Here is a 21,750-nt window from a genome sequence, read left to right on the forward strand (position 1 = left end):
CAAACACTGAAGAAGCAAATCCATCGAAGTGCAGCTCCACAAATCCCAAACCAAGCAAGCCAATGGTGACAGTGGTGAGAAACAAACTTCACCAATTGACGAAAGTGAAGGAAAAAACCTAGAGAGAAGCCAGGCTCAGATGGAACGATCATTTCTCCTCTGGCCAAACTTTCTGTGCAGAGCTGCAGTCTAGGGGCCAGAGGCTGGAAAACGCTGGACGTCCATCGTGGAGAAGCTGCAGGTGAGTACTGTAGGTCACCTGTGAGTGATCATACTGGCCCACAGGATCAATGCTAAGACTCATCTGTCACTAGGGTCTTTCAGGAATCAGTCTCATGCTCTCCACTCCTCCGTGACCACCACAGCATCTGCTCAGGATACGGCCAGGTCCAGGATTATGGGTATCTTGGCATCATTTCTTCACAGATCTTAGATCACATCAATAGCGCTGCACAATCTCTAGATGCCTCGGGATGAGTGTCCCCAGGTGAAAATGGAGATAAATAGAAAATAATTAGCGTAGCTGCTGTTTATAGTGTATTTAAACAAGAGATATTAAATATCAATGCAAAAATGAAGTGCTATAAATGAAAATGGTAGCTATATAAACAAACATGTAAAGCATATGAGTATTTATAACAAAATCTCTGATGCATTAAGACAGGAGGAGTGTGTCCTACAGGTGTTTTGTGAAAGGGAAAATTCAATTCATTTTGTCTTAAGCTTTTAGTTGTCTAGAAATGCTTCTTGATTTAAGAATTTTTATTATTTGGACTAGAAACAACACCAAAACTCTAAGAAAGTTGAGTACATGCAGACATGTTATGAGAAATCTTCTATCATCTTGCTATAACTGAACATTATTAGCAATATTAATCATGTACTACATGTAAATATCTTAATAATCTCTGTAATTTTGTCAAATACAATCTTATATACTAAATTCCCTCTGCTGTGTCATTTCCAGGTTGAGCGGCCAGTACGCTGTGGCATTCAGAGTTGGGAAGGAAAAATGTGAAGACCCCAACTATGGAGGACAGGAATTAATAACCGAGCAAGTGAAAGCAAAACTTCAGAACAATGAGGTTTATGTAAGTGATAACCTCATTGCTGCAAAGCCTATTAAAGAGGCACAAGATCATTCAGAGTTTCGCCTGAAGAATTACCTGAAGAACATCTTGAATGTGGAAAATCAGTGTGTGGTTTATTTCACTGTGAATTCACCCTGCTTAGATAAATGCATTTCAGAATCGGACAGGTTCAGCATTAAAGGCAACCTTAAAACATTGCAGAACTATAATGGGGTCAAAGCATTTGCGTTCAAATTGATCTGGAGAAAGGATGGAAAGCAGGAGGTGATAAACAAACTGAAGAAAACAGCACCTACTTTGCCTTATTACCAGTGTGAAAGAAACAAAGCTTCATGTGATCGCCTGTAAGAAGAGTAATGCTTATGCTGACAAGCAGCGCTTTCCTTATATAGTTGTTTAAGCTGAGGATTTTAAAAATTATCATAACATAATCTAAAAATGCATATACTGTCATGTTGCATACTTGTTTAAATGATGATCATTGTTAAACTAATGACTGCATGTGTGCTTACTGCTGAAGCTAATAAAGGACTTATTGAGCATCATTTGGGATTCAAATATGATCTCATTCAAAGCACTTTCATATGCTTTATGTATGTATCTGTCTAGCAAAGAATTAGACTAGATAATAAGATAAGTATGATTGTCTAGTTATCATGAACAATAATCATATTAATATTATTATGTTTTGTTACTATTTTTATTACTAATAATAACAATAATGGTATTAAATAAGACATATGCATGCATACAGTGCTCAGCATATTAATCATCCCCCCTCCCCCCACGAATTTCTTATTTAATTTAATATTTTCCATAGAGTGCTTTACAATATTGTATTTGTGCATGTACATTAGTTTAGTCAGTACTAAAGCCAAATCTGGAGCTTATCTAACAAATAACTTACAATAATATTTCAAAATGTATTATATAAATATGCTAAACTATTTGTTTTTATATAAAATTATACTAACCTAAACTATTGCATGTTTACACAGGATTTTACTCCTAACAATATACTAATTTAAAAAGGAATTATTACAATTTGTATAAAGTATTTCTATTAAATTTTTATATCCACGTATCTAGTTCAATAAGTATTATTTAAAATATATTACAAGTGTATTTTTCAACAAAACAGATCAAATGATGACTATATATATTCCCAGCAGCAAAGCAAATAGTGTTTTTATGATTATTATTATCATTCAAATGTAATATAATTATTTATATACATTTATCATTATCATCATTATTATTATTATTAATATTATAAATAATCTAATTAACATGCATGTATGTGTTTATAATAATTATTATTATCAAAACATTATTATTATTATTATTATTATTATTATTATTATTATTATTATTATTATTATTATTATTGTTAATATTATTATTATTATTAACAAACATTATTATTATTTTTTATTATTATTATTTTTATACAAATGTAATGTAATTAATATGCATGCATGTATTGTTTATTAATATTATTTATTATTATTCTACAATATAGTTAATTATTAACAAATAAATATTATTAATAATTTATCTCACTGACTCCAATGACCTTCAATATTATTTTAATTTGATAAACTTTTAATTAAAAATCCTTTAAGTTGCTGAGAAAACACCATTACCGAAAGCAGCATATCTTCACCTCTCATAGATATATACAATAGATATATACAGATATATACAGTTGAAGTCAATACAGTTATTAGCCTCCGTTGGAATGTTTAACAGAGCAAGAATATGTCTGGTAATAATTTTTCTTCTGGAGAAAGTCTTATTTGTTTTATTTCAGCTAGAATAAAATCAGTTTTTAATTTTTAAACACCATTTTAAGGTCATAATTATTAGCCCCTTTAAGCTATATATATTTTTTCGATAGTCTACAGAACAAACTATGGTTATACTATAATTTCCCTAATTAAACTAACCTGCCTAGTTAACCTAATCAACCTAATTAAGCCTTTAAATGTCACTTAAGCAGTTTAGAAGTGTCTTGATATCTTGATAAATATACAATAGATATAAATATCTATGTTCACCTCTCAGCTGTTATCGGTCTGGTTCTGTTCACTGTATTTTCTCCAGGTTGAGGCTGTCAATCAGAGCTGAACACATTGGTTTGAGCCAGTGTTGGATTCAGCTGCTGTTCATCCACACCTGCAGTGAGTCTCAATGCAGGTCAGGACCTCATTCATGGAGAATATTGGCTTCAAACAGCTGAAGAACAAACATTTCCCTGCAGCGTTTACTGTATTACCCCGAGGATAAGAGACTATGAAGGAGAGGAGTCAGGAATTCAGTCGATGGGTATAATTTACTTCACGGTGAGATGAGGACAAAATGGAAAAATGAGCGTGGAGTGCCGCAGGTGACTGTATTGAGCCGAGCCCCCTCTAAAATATGTCGATTCACTTCCCAAACAGCCTAATATCGACACATTGATTTTTAATTTTGTCTTATCTTCAATCATAAGAGTTTGGATGACAGAGATATAAGACCAAGCGAATACGTCACGGAGAATTTGGCGGCTTGTGAGCGCATGTATGCCGTATATGTTGCCTGTTGTATTGGGGAGTGAGCACAAGATGGCGGTAAACGATAGTTTATAATTCATTAGTCGTTAGGATTTACCTCTTCTATTAGTGTTAATATATTTTAAAACATTACTTGGAATGATCCCATATTAACTTTGTTAATATATTTAGCCTATTATATTTCTAATTTATTATCAAATTATTATGGATAGCCTATACATACTGTATATAGGCTTAGGTCTCAGAGCATTAATTATTATAATTCACATTATAATAGATTTTTTAGAGTGCATTACAATACTTTTTAATATAGTAATATGTTTTCTTTGTATTTTTTATATAATTTTTATTACTTATTTAAACAATATTTAAAATGGCCAAAACAAAGATGTTATATTCGTATATATTAGATATATAACGTCTCTATTTTAACAGTGTTAAATATTTTAATATATATAAAATCTTTATTTTAACCATTTTAATTACTGAATAAATACATATAAAAACAATCATGAAAATGTAATAATGTAGTGACATATGATATAATTTGTATATTTATTATCATGGACAATAAATCAATATATGTATTATATAACACAGTTATGTTGCCTTATATGAGGTATTGTGTTGAAATTTGGGGGAATACATATAAATCTAACTTACGATCCTTATGTACAGAAGAAAGTAATTAGAATGAAAGAAAATGTGGGGTATTTGGAGCGTACAAATTATTTATTTTTTAAATTGAAGATACTTAAGGTCAATGATTTGGTTAAATTTAAAACAGCACAATTTATGTTTAGAGCCAGGAATAAATTACTAGTTTTTTGAAGAAAGACAAGGGGGACATAATCTGAGAGAAGAACAGCATTTTAGGAGGTTGAAAACAAGGACAACTGTATGTGGTGTGAAATTATGGAACAGTCTACAACAGATTCTCAAACAATGTCAGGATATTAATCAATTTAAAAAGTTGTATAATAGATATAGTATTAAAGGAATATAATGAGGAAGGTGATTGATAAAGGATAAAATGAGGAAGGTATGATGAAATTTCAATTAATAGCTGTTTGCAATACTATGTTTTTATTTTGGGTCTATAATATAAAATGTAAATGTACAAATGGAACCAAACATATAATATGTCAAAGATGCCAAAAAGATAAAATATGTCTCATGCAAAGCTCATATGTCTCATGTAAAAAGAGATAAGTGAAAGAAATAGTTAAAATAGAGTTAAAATAATAGTTGAATGATGTGTGTAGTAATAGGATGGGGAAATAATAAGCTTGTGCTTCATTCCACTTCATTTTCGACCATGTTGAAATGTATTTTTTGTTAAAGAATGTTCATTTATGATATTTCTGTTTTTACCAAATAAATAAACAAAATCAAATCAAATATATGGATATAATAAAAATTATATCATATGTTACTATATTATTATATAATCTGTTTGGAATTTGTAAATAATACACAGAAATATTAATTAATTATTGAATTTATTAAATAAATATAAAATACGAAAAAAAAAAAAAAAAAAAAAAAAATAAAATATATATATATATATATATATATATATATATATATATATACACACACACATGTATGTATGTAAAGTTCAAACCTCTAAATGCCGTCTGAAATTTCTGAACAATTATCTCAGCCTCTTTTGTTTATGTTGAGATATTTCACCTTAAAAACCAGGAAAGGGACTTACTCTTTGCCATAAAAGTAATATTACTGAACATACACACAAGAGCCTGATAAAACTGCTCATTTTAGGGGAAAATTTCAGACGGCATTTAGAGGTTTTTGCATCTAAACTTTCATACAAATATATATATAATATATATAATATACAAATGATATCACATGTCACTATATTATTATACAATCTGTATGGAATTTGTAAATAATAAACATAAATATTAATCAAATAATGTATTTAATAATAATATTTGCAATTGTATTGAGCAATACGCAATTTTAAGCTATTTTAACACCTGCAAACACAACAAAAACATGACCAGTAATAATTTGAATCAATCCATCGACCGCTTCTAGCTTGATTGACCGTGACGTCAGTCCAGAATACCACGCCCCCTCCAGCAGTGCTCGCCGCCGTTGAGTGCGCGTCTCGTCAAGAGATCATCATCAGTCGCGCGGAGCAGCACGAGGAATAAACAGGAATAACGGAGACACAGTTATTTTACAGGACGAATGGCGCTCATGGCCGGGATTATTTACGCTATCACCTCGCTTTTCCTGGGGATTTGTGCAGGTCTGTCCGCTCCGAGGAGTCCTCCGGTGAATGAAGGTAAGAGGGCTTTGAATAAAGTGGAAAAGTTTAGGACGCAAAGTTAAACTCGGGCGCGCGCGTCCGTCTGTCCGTCCATGTGTTTATAACCATAACAAACACAATGTGTTAACAAAACACATACTTAAGTTATACTTGTAAGTAGTTTTTGTAATAAGGTTTTGGATAAAGTGGGTTTTGTAATAATAAGTTTGCTGCACCTGACGTGTAGGCTACTATTGAGGTAAAGTTGGTTTTATATTCGCACATTCTGACTTTCTCCTTAACTAAAGTTAACTTAATATAACTTAAAATAAATAAATCTTTGCTAATTATAAATAGGGAAATCATATGATCAAAGCACATTGTTCACAGTCAAATAAATAGTGCTAATGTTGTTTTCAAGTCATACTTAGATGAGATTTCAGACCCAATATTCAAAGTACCATGGTAAACAATACAGGGACCATGTCACAAGTTGTCACTGAACGAATGTGTGAATATAAAACCAACTTTACCTCAATTAGGCTACTCTCAGTCAGACAATTTCCAATTAACAACGTATAGCTAATTACTCTTCATACTTAACATGGAGATTGAGGTAAAGTTGGTTTTATATTTGCACATTTGCACTTTCTTCCTAATAATAATAATAATAATAATTCACAAAAATATTCTTAGCAAATTTAAATAGTGAAATCATACGATCAGCCAATGACTATCAATGTACAGCATTGTTTACAGTCATGTAAACACGGCAATGTTGTTTATTTACATGTGATTTTAGAATGAATATTCAAAGTACCATGGTAAACAATATAAATATTGTATCACTGAATGTGTAAATATAAAACCAAATTTACCCTTATTAAACAATATAGGGATAGAGGTAAAGTTGCTAATATATTCACACATTTGATCAGTGACACACTCCGTAGATTGTTTACCATGGTACTTTGAATATTCATTCTGAAATCACATGTAAGTCTGACTTCAAAACAACATTAGCACTTTTTAATTGACTGTAAACAGCATTTTACTTTGATAGACATTGGCTGATAATATGATTTCACTATGTAGAATTAGCAAACAATACTTTACTGAAATTATATTATCAAGGAGAAAGTCTGAATGTGTGAATCTAAAACCAAGTTTACCCCAGTAACACGGAGCATGTCACAAGTTGTCACTGAATGAAGGTGCGAATATAAAACCAACTTTACCTCAATAACACAGAAATACTCTAGATTTATTCACATTTTATTTTTTTGATATGTTATTAATTTACTCACTCTTCTTTTTTGTGTTTAATTAGTATTTATAATGTCAGATGTCTTTTTTACCTAAATGTGATCTGGATTCTGGACCCTAATAATTATTTTGCTTTCATAAAATTGCTAATTGTTGTTTTAATTTAGAAATATACACAAACTATGTATGATATTAAACATCATAACAAAGACTGATGGTGGTTTAGAATTAAGTTGAGCTTTTTTTTGGTCATTTAGACTACTTGAAGACAGCGTTTACCTAATTTTTTTGTATAAGCAGTGGGATTTTGCTTACATTTTGAGGTATTTGATAGTTCGCAAAGTATTTTTATTAATTAGCCATAGCTATTTTATTAATTAGCTATATTCCTATTCAGATAATGTTGTGTCAGCACTGTAAAAAGTGCTGGGATCCACACAATCAATCTGTGTTGGGGCAACATGAGGGAATTAAGTTAACTTATATTAGTTTATACAAATTTAAGTGGATTGAAGATAAAAAATTAAGTTGTCCCTAAAAAACTCAAGAATTGTGTCGTGTTCAGGTTATTTTAAATAAGTAGTTTGAACAAACAGCAAATGTGTTTTTTTTTTTTTTTGAGTGAGCTTTTGGCCACGGCTGCATCTGTTGTCATTATTTGTTTGAGAAAAGATGAGTTTTATCCATATGGTTGAGACTGTCAGGCTTTGGTGATCTCATTCACAAGTCCTCTGTGTTTTTCTCCTTCAGTCACGCTGCTGGATTCCAGATCAGTGCAAGGAGAGCTGGCATGGGTCGCCAGCCCGACTGAAGGAGGGGTGAGTCTCTGCGTCCCGCTTTCTCTAAACTGACCTCATTATTTTTCATGTATAGTTCTTCTAGCACAGTTTCATACTTTTAGAGAGATAGTGATAGAGCTGCACAATATGTTATTTCAGCATTGATATCGCAATGTGATCATTCGCAATAGTCACATCGCAGGATATGTAGTGTTAAAATTGTACCATTTTTACTTTTTAATACTGATTCATTTTATTGAGTTATTTTTACAACGACGACTACACAGTATTATTCACATTGGGTTATTCAATGACTGATTCTTGGAAAACAGTATAGCATTCTGTATTTAATTGTGTATCTTTCTGTTTATTGTATATATCTCTATTTGTAAATTTTATTATGCATTATGCAGACTAAAATGCTATGAGATATTCAAGTCTTCTGGTGAAATTGTATTCATATCGCAGTATATATCGCAAAACAGCTAAATATTGCAATGCTAGATTTTTCTGATATCATGCAGCCCTAGATAGTGATACAGTATCTATACAGTTACTAAAAAGTAGTAATGTTTACATATTATTTCAGGTTCATATAACTCATTGTCTTAATTATATTGTGTTTCTATGAAATGACAATATAAAAAAACATCACGTTTATTTAATGCAGATGTTTATTTAATTATACTTTTTAATAGGTTGTTTTCTGCTTTGATGGTGAGTTAGCCACACAAAGAGTGTAGGTGACTATTTGTTTTAATCTATTTTAATAATAACCTCATTAATACGTTTTTTATAGTTGTTATTTAATGAGTAATGCCATGTTTTTGCTCAGTGGGTTGTGTTTCAGCATTAAACTACAGTGGTACACTATTAAAAATGAAGAGTCTCTATTGGCGTTAATAGAAAAAAAACATGAAAAAACTTAGATGCATGATTTGCATTGAACAAAACTTGTTTTTTTTAAGAAAAAAAGTGGTTTAAAGTGTTCTTCACTCTTAAGATAAATAAAACTGAATAAAAAACTGTATAGAATACTGTATAGGTATAGAAGCTTGATGGGTGAAATTTGATAATTGTGACATAATCTCATAATTTATTTTTTCTTGAAATGTTAAGATTATATATCACTATATATTTAATTCAAGTTTATTTGTATAGCGCTTTTCACAATAATTATTGTTTCGAAGCAGCTTTACAAAAGGTGCACATTATTGCATTACAGTCAAAATCAGAAAACTTAAGGTTATTAGTAACCATAACTTTATTAGTTACTAGTAGGGCCAGACAGAATCTGCGGACATTTTTTTGCTATTTCTGCGGAGAATTTTGTAAAAAAATCTGCGGATTTATGCGGAATGATTTTGGGAGAATCATAACTAAAACTTTAATATATTACATAAGAAACATTAGCTTTTTACCTTTTAATGTTTGCAATGCAAATCCAATTAGATCCAATTTATTTGGTAAACAAAGCAAGTCTATCATATAATATATCTAGTAAAAGACAGAAAATATGACTTTACAAACTGTATTGTAACTAAATCATATGAACATTTTCATATTAGTCAATAATTTTACTTATTAATTTTACAAATTAATTGAAAAACTATAAATTTACACACATTTACATATGTAAATAAACAGAGTCAATGATGGGCTAAAAATCTGCAGAAATCTGCGGAATTCTGCGCGCGCAGATTCCGTGTGGGCCTAGTTACTAGTAATTTAAACTGGTCACGCTTTTAACGGTTAAAGTTATTATATATAAACGTAATTATCCTGCAGTTATATAGTATATAGGTTTTGTGGACGTTCAAGTGTAATATATACTGTATATGTAGACTACATAAATGTAACTAAACTGTAAATCTACAGTTGAAGTCAGAATTATTAGCCTCCCTGAATTATTAGCCCCCCTGTTTATTTTTTTCCCCAATTTCTGTTTAACGGAGAGAAGATTTTTACATTATAGTTTTAATAACTCATTTCTAATAACTAATTTATTTTATTTTTGCCATGATGACAGTAAATACTATTTGACTAGATATTTTTAAAGACACTTCTATACAGCTGAAGTGACATTTAAAGGCTTAATTAGGTTAATTAGGTTAACTAGGCAGGTTAGAGTAATTAGGCAAGTTATTGTATATCGATAGTTTGTTCTGTAGACTATCGAGAAAAAATATATAACTTAAAGGGGCTAATAATTTTGAATTTAAAATGTTTTTAAAAAAATTAAAAATAGCTTTGATTCTAGCAGAAATAAAACACATAAGACTTACTCCAGAAGAAAAAATATTATCAGACATACTGTGAAAATTTCCTTGCTCTGTTAAACATCATTTGGGAAATATTTAAAAAAGAAAAAATAAATCAAAGGGGGGCTAATAATTCTGACTTCAACTGTATGTACACTTGCAATCATTAATAAAAATAAATAAATTGCATACTTTAAACTAAGAATATGTGGGAAAAAGTCCACATACATTTTTTATATATATAAATACAAAGTTGATTAGTAAAGTAGTAGTAGTGAAATAGATTTTTATTTTACAATTTTTAGGGGAGCGCGGGGCACAAAGTAACTCTGGGTAAAATGTAACACAGAGTTTTAAGGTATTTGCTCAGGGTTGACTATGGCAGGCTTCCAAGGTTTTCACTTCAGTGTCGGCAGATGTCTTTCTGCCAATTATTGAAAAGGTTCGGCAAAATTTGGATGAAAAACACTAGAGAAACCATTTTTGCAGCATAAAGGTATTTTTTATTATAGTCAAAATAATTTTAATTAGAAAAATTTGTGAAAGTACATATGTAAAATCGTATATATTATGCATTATTCTAGGCTAAAAGATGAAACCATTTTGAAAGATGCAGAAAACACACAGTGACTGCCAGTTTTGAGGAAAACACAATTAAGCCACATTATTGGACACCAACTAAACTAACAAAATAATTTTTGAATTTTGAGTGAAATGTTTAATTTTTTTTAATAAAATGTTTTTTAATAGAAAATATTTTTTTTAATTGACAAAGATATATATATTTTATTGCTAATACTACAAATAAATGCATTGTACAATATTGGATAATAATCCAAATAAATCCAAATGTGTTTATCCAATAAATAAATAAACACACTGTGCTATGTAGAATAAAAATAAAGTCAAGTACTGAGGAAATATAGCGACTATTTAAAGTAAACTGGATTTAGATTAATTATCTGCCTTTTTAAGCACGTGTTACCACTAACCCTCTGTCTGTTACAACTTGCCCCGCAGGTGGGGTAAATAGTAAAATTTATACTCCTGGCATTTTTGGCAATACTGCACAGAAACCATAAGTCCAGCGAGCACACAACCAGTGCTCATTCGTAGGAGAGGCTTGTGTGTTGTTGGTAAAAAACAAATAGTTTGTCTAACCCCATTACTTTGTTCATTATTTAGCCAAAACCAAAAAGTGTTACTTTGTGCCCAGCTCTCCTCTGCTTTTTTCACAGAACTGTATGGAAAAAAAAATAACAACTGTGAAGGCCAGAATTGTGTGTCTTTGTCTCAAAATGATGATGAAAAAAGTCAGAATTGTAAGATGTAAACTGTTAAAAGTATGATGTAAAATTGAGTTTAAAGCTGCACAGAATTATTCGTTTATGTCTCTATTTTATTTTATTTATTTATTTTTTTAATGAGGAAAGTCACCATTACCTTTTTTCTTTCTTTCATTTTTTCCCCAACAGGCTAAGTTTCCTTCACATTTTAAGTTCAACTTTAATCAATTTTCAGAGTATTTCTATATATATATATATATGTTTTTCACCCCACATATGAAATCGTTTACATTGTCGATGCTGCCAGTGTTTTGATATTATAAGTTCAGCGTCCAAAAAGCTTCAAGTCACGTCTGAATACTCAACAAATGCGAATGAGATCACCCTGCCGCTCTCCACTTCTCTGGGATGTAAATTCGCAAAAGCTAGGTTACAGCGACGGGCGTCAAATTTCCTAAATAGTGCAGGGAGACAGAAATGCCCTTTGTTAGGAAACTCTATCCCTTTTCTCTCAAAAGAGGTAGGGGGGGAGAGACTTGGCAACCCGGAGGCAGAGAAAAGGTCTGTTTGAGTCTGTGTGTGTGTGAGAGGTCTTAGATGGAGAGGGTCAGCGGGTTCTGTCCGATAATGTATGCTCTCCTGCAGTGTTTTCGAGCCCCTCATCACCAATTAGCCGTTTAACATCTTCAGATCAGGTGGATCCAAATGACCACATCGGCGATTCAATAAAACGCACAGAATTCCCTTTCATTCTGGAGCAGCTCGGCTTCCTTTCGCATCCATCCAAGTCTCATTGAGCTCCTGAGTTCCTCTCCCTCTGTGATCTTCTCCGTGATGGACAGGCCTTTGGCACGGACGCTGGCCGGTTATTCAGGCTTTAATACGGCCAATTAGCTCTTTTCTCCTCTCGTCCCGCTATCGGTTGCTCCGGCGTCTTATCTCTGCTCTGCTCCGCTGGGCCTCTGCAGTTACACAGATGAAGGGACGAGCCCGAAACGGAGACAATCCCGATCCCTGATGGACGCCAGATCGCTGTCAGTCTTATTATCTCTCAAATGCTCAATTAGTTTTAGCGCACGGCCAATAATTCCTGGAGATTATTTAAAATAAATGGGTTTTGTGGGAGCGTGGATGCTTATATCAGAGGATCATTTTCTACTAGTCTATTAACATTGTATGTATGTGTTAATATTCTGAATTTGGGGTGGCATGGTGGCTCAGTGGTTAGCACTGTCGCCTCACAACAACAAGGTCGCTGGTTCAAGTCCCGGCTGGGTCAGTTGGCATTTCTGTCTGGAGTTTGCATATTCTCGCCGTGTTAGCGTGGGTTTTCTCCGGGTCCTCCGGTTTCGCCGACAGTCCAAACACATGCGCTATAGGTGAATTTAATTAACTAAATTGGGCATAGTTTGTGAGTGTATGGGTGTTTCCCAGTACTGGGTTGCACCTGGAAGGGCATCCGCTGCATAAAACACATGCTGGATCAGTTGGAGGTTCCTTCCGTCTGATAAATAAAGGCACTAAGCTGAAGGAAAATGAATGAATATTCAGAATTTACATGGCTGTGATTCTTGTGAGATTCTTAAAAGCTGTCAGAATGGGCTGTGTGGGAGCGTGCCTGCTGATATCAGAGGATAGACGTGGGACATATTACAATGGGATTATGCATGATTTTAGCGGACATCATTTAATACATGATAGATTTTTCTTTTTTTTTGCTCTCAGAAATTAAATTAACTTTTTTTTTTATGAATCGGTAGTTGAGATGTTCACATTTGTGAGTAACTTGATCTGGTAATTTATTCATTGTACATGCAGTTCAAGGACAAAGGACAAATTATTAAGGCAACGTTTGGAAGACATTTATTTATTCATTCATTTTCTTTTCGGCTTAGTCACATAATTTATCAGGGGTCGCCACAGCGGAATGAACCGCCAACTTATCCAGCATATGTTTTATGCAGTGGATGTCATTACAGCTGCAACCCATAACTAGGAGTGCGTTTGGAAGAATTAGCTGTTAATGTTTTTATAATGCTCACCAAGAAGACATTTTAATTTAATTTGAAAAGAGCAGATAAAAAAAGTAATTTGTTTGCGAACCAATTTGACTAAAAAACCCACAAAAACCCCACAAAAACTGTAATATTCTGAAATGTTATTAAAATTTAAACAAAACATTCCACTCTTTGCATACTATTTACTGGCAATCAAATAAACAAGAACAGATTTGTTTGTCATTAGACCTGATGAAAATGTTAAAGCAAATTATTCAAATAATATGATTAGAAGCTAATTATTTAAATGTTATTCAAATATTATAATGGTTCTGAAGGATGACGTGTCGCTGAAGCAAAAATTCAGTGTTGCATTGCAGGAATAAATTACATTTTAAAATATATTCAACAGTAACTCAATATATTCAACAATTTTTTTTCGACATACTGTTTTCAAATAACTGAGCGTAAATTGCTTCTTTGAGAAACATGTTAAAAACAAATCATTATTATTCTAAACTTTTATATTAAGGCTTTTTTTAAATATAGGCTCATTAAAAATATGTACTTCAGCCTACATTTTTGCAAAAACGTAAAGTAACGTAACACAACAAATTTTTGAATCCAGTTTTAAGGTAAAAGGAACACTAGGGGGCAGTATGACGCCAACAACATGTTATCGACAAAATATATATGTACAATTCTATGCACAACAACAAAAAAAGTATAAAAACAACTCAACTGTGTCTAGATTTGTAATCGAATATGTTTACTTCACCTATATGGTTGTGGTCAGTTTGCTAGGGAGCTCACCTTGTATTGTGGTTTACATGCTGTTTTTCCCAAACAAACAGCTTTCAAATAAATGCAACTATGGTAACCATAAAATGCTTCTTTTACAAACATGTTAAAAGCAAACCATTATTATTCTAAACTTTTATATTAAGGCTTTTTTAAAATAAAAGCTCATAAGAATTACGTTCAAAAACGTACTTCAATTAACATTGGACTGTGCTTTCAAGGTAAAAAGAACAGTAGGGGGCAGTGTGATGCCAACAACTTGTGTTCCTTTTCACACTAATGATACTTACAGGGATATGTTATTGACAAAATATGTGTGTGGAATTCTATGCACAACAACAAACAAAAATATATATCAAAACAACTCAACAGTGTCTAGATTTGTAATCACACATGTTTACGTCACCTAAATAGTCAACTTTTCTGACGTGGTCAGTTTGCTCGGTAACTCACCTTGTACTGTGGTTTACTTGTAATGCAGAGAGTTTTGGTTTGAGGCTGTTAAAACTTGGCTCCACAAAAAATATAATAATAATGTAAAATCAAGGTAAAACCATGTGGTCGCACTGCATTTTTCTCTTTTATTTGGTTTTGAAAACACTATTGGTTGGGTTCAGGGAAGGGTTTAGGCCAGTCGCTAGGGGATCTGTATGACAAGCCCCGCCTTCTGGTGAACATGTAAAAGAAGAATGTGTATCTAAAACGTAGTACAAAACATAAGCAAAGTAATGCATTTCACATTCGCAAAATGTAGACTGTGCCCTCTAATGGATTTGTCATCTGAAACGTGCAATAAAACTTAAACAGAGTAACGTATTTCAGGTTTTGGAGAAATGTTAGACTATTGGGCATGTAATTAAAACTTGCAAGTTGTTTTTATCTGCTTTAATAAAAGTCATCAGAGTTGATTAGAGGATGAGAACTCCAATCCAGTCCTATTAATTGCAATGCTGGTTTAGCAGACACTGAGACGTGTTGAGCTGTTCAACATTAATGACTGTATAGAGCTGTTATTGTATCTGAGGCATATAGGAGAAGAATAATGCTTAGTCTGGGGAAACTTCTACTCAAGCCCAGAAGAATGAGACAGATGTTATGCTTTAGATCTGCATTCACTCTACAGCTTCCCATTTTCACTCTGGATGACCTCATGTTTGTTTAGTTAAATGATTGATCGATTATTTTCAGCTTCTTAGGAGTCTGATGAGCTTCACGTTTTGTCATCCAGATGCCATCAGTTTTTATTTGGGACGCTCTGATGATGATTTTTCCAGCCAATTACTGTTTTCGAGTCATCCTAATTGCCTGAAAACATAGTGTTTTCATCACAATGCTTTCAAGATGTGATGTAATTGATTAAATGTGGTTAAGTTTACTTGCAATCACATAAACGAGCACAGTTGTGCTAATTTTAAAACAAACATTTTCATTAGACCTTATAAAAAATGTATACTGTGCACACTTGTACAAAACATCCATGTTAGGATACATGAGGTGATCCAAAGCTTTTAAGTGCCTCTTTAATATTTCCAATAACTTTTCGGCAATTCAAGTTACAAAAAAAAACAAAATATGGGTGAAATACTGTCTCATTGTCATTCAGCACAACAGATGTATTGATTTAGAAATTAAGCAAAGTAGTTATTATGACCTGTGCTTACAAATAATATGTAACATAATACGTTATCACATTAAATATGGTCAATAATGTCAAACTATAAAGATTTTAAATGACAATTAACTAATTAGTCAAATCATTTTTGTTTTCAGCAAACTTTATTACACTGTATAACATTTTAATGCTATTCCTTCTATATTCAATGCATTTTATAAAAACTATAGACATTTTACTGCTCAGAAAAAATTATAATTTCATTAAAAAAATTCATTCATGTTGTCCCAACACAAATCGATTAAGTTAACTTAACAAATTTAAGTTTATTGAACATAAAACAATTAAGTTGTGCCAAAAAAAATTAAAGAAGTGTGTTTTAGCTCATTTAAAATTGTTTTTAAATGTTTTGAAAGAGCTAATATATGCACATACTGCATCATTCAGTTTTTCCATTTGCATTTTTCATAGTCTTAGGGCCGCTTGATTATGGGAAAAATCATAATAACGTTTATTTTGGTCAAAATTGTAATCATGATTATTTAAAATGATTATCAGTGTCATATGATGCACACTTTCAATTTACGGTTACACATGCCTTTTCATTCTGAACTCTTTATGTTTGTTTATTACACAACAAGCACGTGTTTATGAAACATTATTATTTCATATTTGAGTAGGGCTACACAGTACTGGGAAAACATATTATATATTTAAGTGTTACGTTAATAATATTTCTTCCTATATAACTAACTTGCAATACGCGTTTTTATCAGCATTTAAAAAATAATAATTCATGTAATGAAACTAAAATAAACAGCTAATAGATATTGTTCTAAACTAATTAAATAAAAAAAAAACTATGTCAAGGTGCAAACATTTAAACCAGGGGTGTCCAAACTCTGTCGAGGGCCGGTGTTCTGCTAAGCTTAGTTCCAACCCCATTCGGACACACCTGGGCTAACTAATCAAGCTCTTACTAGGCTTTTCTAGAAACATCCTTGCAGGTGTGTTGAGGCAAGTTGATGCTAAAATCTGCTGGACACTGGATCTCCAGGACTGAGTTTGGACTCCCCTGCTTTAGACTTTGCAGCACCAGTGAATGACTGAAAACCTCAGCAGATATTCTGATTATTATTGGATTTTTATTTTTCACTCTTGTCTCATAGCATTAGTTTGTATTTTTGGCTCTAGGCTCACCTAACAACACCTACTGGAGAGATGGGGATAAACATAGTAAATGCCCCATATGATTGGTCAGATATGAATAAACAACCTATGAATGCAAATGCAGTACACAAATGCACTTACTTGCGATATAGATATTGATCACGATATGTTACGATCCCTAATTTAAATACAACTCGTAAACCGAAGACCGCGTAAAATAAATAAAGTGATCCAGCTAAATTATTTATTAACATTACAAAACCAGCAAAACAATCCAAAAGGACAAAAGATGGGGAGCCCAACAACATAATAAACAACAACCAAACAAACTTAAAGCAGGTTGGATCTCCCCACTCAAAACAAATATCAAGAGAAAAGCATAAAGGAGAACACAACAATAAAGCCATCAAAAACTGTGGTGACGTGGAGGAATGAGGGATCGCGAGGAGTCCGCTTCCATCTGTTTTAAAGGCCTGACACCACCAAATCATCCAATAGAAAACTGAAAAGGTCAATTGATCAATTGAAAGTAATAATTATGGGCAGGAGGGAACGCAACACGATAATAATCATTTTTCGATGTGCTGTGCAACCAAATATTTGATCCCATGTCAGTACCTGGATTGGAGAACACATGGGGAAAACTAGGTTGCTGCCAGACCAGCAGGGGGTGCTCAATCTGCAGTATGTGTCAGTCCTAACGCCCCAGTATATTGATGGGTACTCTATTCCGCTCAGTTAGTCTTTTGGATGAGACATTAAACCGAGGTACTGACTCTCTGTCGTTAAAATTCTCATCCTGACCAAGTTTGCCCACTGGCCTTTGTCCATCATGGCCTCCTAACCATCCCCATATGACAATTGGGTTAATCACTGTCTCCTCTCCACCAATCAGCTGGTGTGTGGTGTGCGTTCTGGCGCAATATGCTGTCATCCAGGTGGATACTGCACATTGGTGGTGGACGAGAAGGTTCCACCTCTAAAATGTTTAAAGCACTTTGAACATCCAGAAAAGTGCTATAGAAATGAATGGAATTATTATTATTATTATTATTATTATCGTTTAGACATGCAAATTCAGCATAAAGATGAATTTAAATGTCCTCATTTTGCTCGTCAATTATTTGCACACCCCTAGAAGGTCTTAAAATTCTTCCTGCTCATATCTTACGTTATTCTTTGTATCGTCTCATGCAGTGGGAAGAGGTGAGCATCATGGACGAGAAGAACATCCCCATCAGAACCTACCAGGTGTGCAACGTGATGGAGCCTAGTCAAAACAACTGGCTCAGGACTCACTGGATACAACGCGGAGCAGCCCAGCGAATCTACATTGAGATTAAATTCACCCTACGGGACTGCAACAGCCTTCCTGGTGTCATCGGCACATGCAAAGAGACCTTTAATCTCTACTACCTGGAGTCCGACTCCGATAATGAACGATATGCTCATGAGAGCCGTTTTTCCAAGATCGATACTGTGGCAGCGGACGAAAGCTTCACGCAGGTGGATATCGGCGATCGAATTATGAAACTGAACACTGAAGTTCGGGATGTTGGAGTTTTGAGCCGTGCTGGGTTTTATCTGGCCTTTCAGGATGTAGGAGCTTGCATCGCGCTGGTTTCAGTTCACGTCTTTTATAAAAAGTGTCCATTAGCCGTTAGGAACTTGGCGCAGTTTCCTGATACCGTGACTGGAGCGGATACGTCATCCCTGGTGGAGGTGCGAGGTTCATGTGTGGATCATTCGGAAGAGCAGGAGGTGCCCAAAATGTACTGTGGTGCAGATGGAGAGTGGCTGGTGCCCATTGGGAATTGTCTGTGTAACCCTGGATATGAGGAGCGGAACGAGCAGTGTCAAGGTAAGATGCTTTTGCTGATCTTGGGATAGTTTTAGTATAGTTTTTTCAGTTCTTGAGTTAGAATTTTACATTTAATTGTTGCTAATATTTGGTTTTTAAACTTACGAGACCTAAACATAAGTATTAATGTTTGTGACTTTTTTAACATTTAAAGGGCACGTATGATGATAATCATCTTTTGTAAGCTGTTTGGACAGAACTGTGTGTAGGTATAGTGTGTCCGCAGTCATATTGGGTTAATAGAAACACAAAGTCTCTTTTTTAAAAATTTCCTGATGTTAACATAGCATCCAAATCTCTCCCATTTTGAGGCCCACTGCAACGTGATGTAGGAGTGCGGTTTCCCCGCCCACCAAAATGATTGACAGTCGCGTATTAACATGTCTCTGTAGTAAGCGTGTAATCATATTAACAAGACAGGATGTGCGCAAAGCAACTGGGATTAAAAGATCTGTTCGGCTCTCTGTGATCATCAATCATCATTAAAGGTGATCAAGGAATGAGTTTTACAAGTATAAAACATTTTAAAACTGCATGTTTGTACTGAATTACAGTGATTTTACCGTCTTCATCACCACATCCGCGTGTCAGAACATTTATAAAAGAAGATGCTTCAATCCCGGTTTGTGGACATTAAATCAAGTTTATTTTGTACATCAACATAACGGATATCCATACAGCAGTGGATATTAATGTGTATCCTGTTATATTTGCCGTGCATAAACACAGTGCAAAGTTAAACACACAAATTGTGTGCTGTATGTGTGCCTGAATTTTGTAACGACATGTGACTCATCATTGCAGAAAGGCTTGAATTAACCCCACAACAAATACATACAATACTCATTGGTAAATTTCTTACTGTAGTATTTCTCACAAACGTTACGTGAGATCTGCTTCCTTCAAGTTTGTCACTGCGCTGTTTTTCTGACGCAGCCGGAGATTGAGCCATAACTCTAACAGGCACGTGGGAATGGTGGGTGGGGAAAACTATAATAAATAATCTGATGGGTGTTGAGCTGTAACTTTACAGACACATTCTGGAGACGCAAAAGACTTGTCTTAAATCTTGAAAAAAAGTGTAAAATAGGTGCTCTTTAATTTAATGTTTAATATTAAATTCGAATATTTGAATTGGGTGAAATTTTAGACCGGTATTGCTGAGCTGTAAAACTAGACTTTTTTTTTTTACAGATATATTTTTTTAATCAATATATATTTATTATTTTTCATATTTTTGCAATATGCAGAATCAAATCAATGCACAAGTAAACATTATTTTTTAACCACCCTTTCACCCCACTCCTTCCTGGACAGACCTTATTGCATTGAGCTATAACATTCAACATGGCAAAACAACAAACAAACAAACAGGGCAATAAAAACAGAACAATAATAAACAACAAATACTTAAATCAGTGACTACAGATTCAAAGTTACAGATAACTACAGATTCAGAACCCAAAGATTGAGTTCAGTTTAGAACTCTCCATACGACAAATGTGTTTAAATGGTTATATATTTAATAATAGAAGTATATAATAAATATGAATAGTATATTTATAAAAAATTCAATATTTGACCACAAGTAAAAGATAAAAAGAGCTAGTCTAACACACTTTTGTCATTTTCCCCCAATATTTTAGAGTATGTCCTTGTTAGTTTTTTAATATAAATATATACTTTATTAAAAATAATAATAATACCAATAATAATAATATAAATAATAATAACTATATGAAATAAATTTAGCTGGTTTCATTTGATGCACATTCCAGAATGAGACATCACATTGAACAAAAATATGAATATTTATATGAATGCATATGGCAATAATGGCAGAATAGTTCTGAAATTTTTTTTAATACTTTATAATATTTTTTGTTTTTCATTCATTCAATTGTACAAAGCAGTAAGAACAGTTTAACAAACTTAAAGCAGCGAGAACTAGTAAAAAATTTAATCTCTAATATTTGCTACTCATAGAAAAACTGTTTAATGTTTACAATGTACACCTTTTCCCATCACTAGACAAAAAGAAATAAAATGTCAAATATGTAATTAGTAAATAAATAAGTTTTGTCTTACAAAATCTTACTGCAACCTCATTTTGAGATATAAACTTTGAATTTAGCATATAGTTTTTTCAATCTTTGATGTTTTTTTTCTGTCAATTTTTGGCTAAAACGGGTTTGTAAAATACATATTTTATGTAATGAAGTAAAAGTTATTGGTTTATTATTTTCATAAACTTAAATGCGCATGAATTTTTCTTTTATTTTTCCTTCTGAATTTTTTTTACTTCATTCCAAGTGTTTTTTTTTTAAATGAGATCAAGCTTAAATAAATGAACCAAAACATTGAAGTTGAACATATCACTTTCACGTGGGGCCAACACTAAGGGATTATAAATGGTTCACTTAAGGGGATAGTTCACACAAATGTTCATTCAACGTTTATGAGTTTCTTATGTTGAACACAGAATTAAATATTCTGATGAGAGCTGCAAACCTGTAACCATTAACTTCCAGAGTATTTGTTTTTCTATTATGGTAGGAAATTGTTACAGGTTTTCAACATTCTTCACAACATCTTCTTTTCTGCTCAACAACAAGTAACAGGCCCATAGCCAGGGAGGGGGTTCAGGTGGTTCGAAATTCCCACCCCTTACTGACACAGATCCAGAATTCGTCCCACACATGAGCTTGTTTGTCCTATTTTGACTGCTATTTCATCATAAACAGTGAAAATAACCCATCGAAAAAAGTTTTAAGACCAAGTGGAATC

General features: G+C 33.0%; 1 protein-coding gene across 1 annotated transcript in view; it reads left to right on the top strand.

Annotated features, from left to right (window-relative positions):
* The first annotated feature begins 5,789 nt into the window (after positions 1 to 5,789).
* Positions 5,790 to 21,750, top strand: part of epha4l (eph receptor A4, like) — a 100,267-nt gene continuing 84,306 nt past the window's right edge. The window contains exons 1-3 of the mRNA XM_056473947.1: positions 5,790 to 5,966; positions 7,947 to 8,014; positions 18,300 to 18,963. Of these exons, the coding sequence (XP_056329922.1) occupies positions 5,870 to 5,966; positions 7,947 to 8,014; positions 18,300 to 18,963 (829 nt within the window). The 5' untranslated portion in view covers positions 5,790 to 5,869. The remainder of the gene's footprint in view (positions 5,967 to 7,946; positions 8,015 to 18,299; positions 18,964 to 21,750) is intronic.

This window comes from Danio aesculapii, chromosome 15, assembly GCF_903798145.1.
Source record: "Danio aesculapii chromosome 15, fDanAes4.1, whole genome shotgun sequence".
NCBI classification, from domain to species: Eukaryota; Metazoa; Chordata; class Actinopteri; order Cypriniformes; family Danionidae; genus Danio; species Danio aesculapii.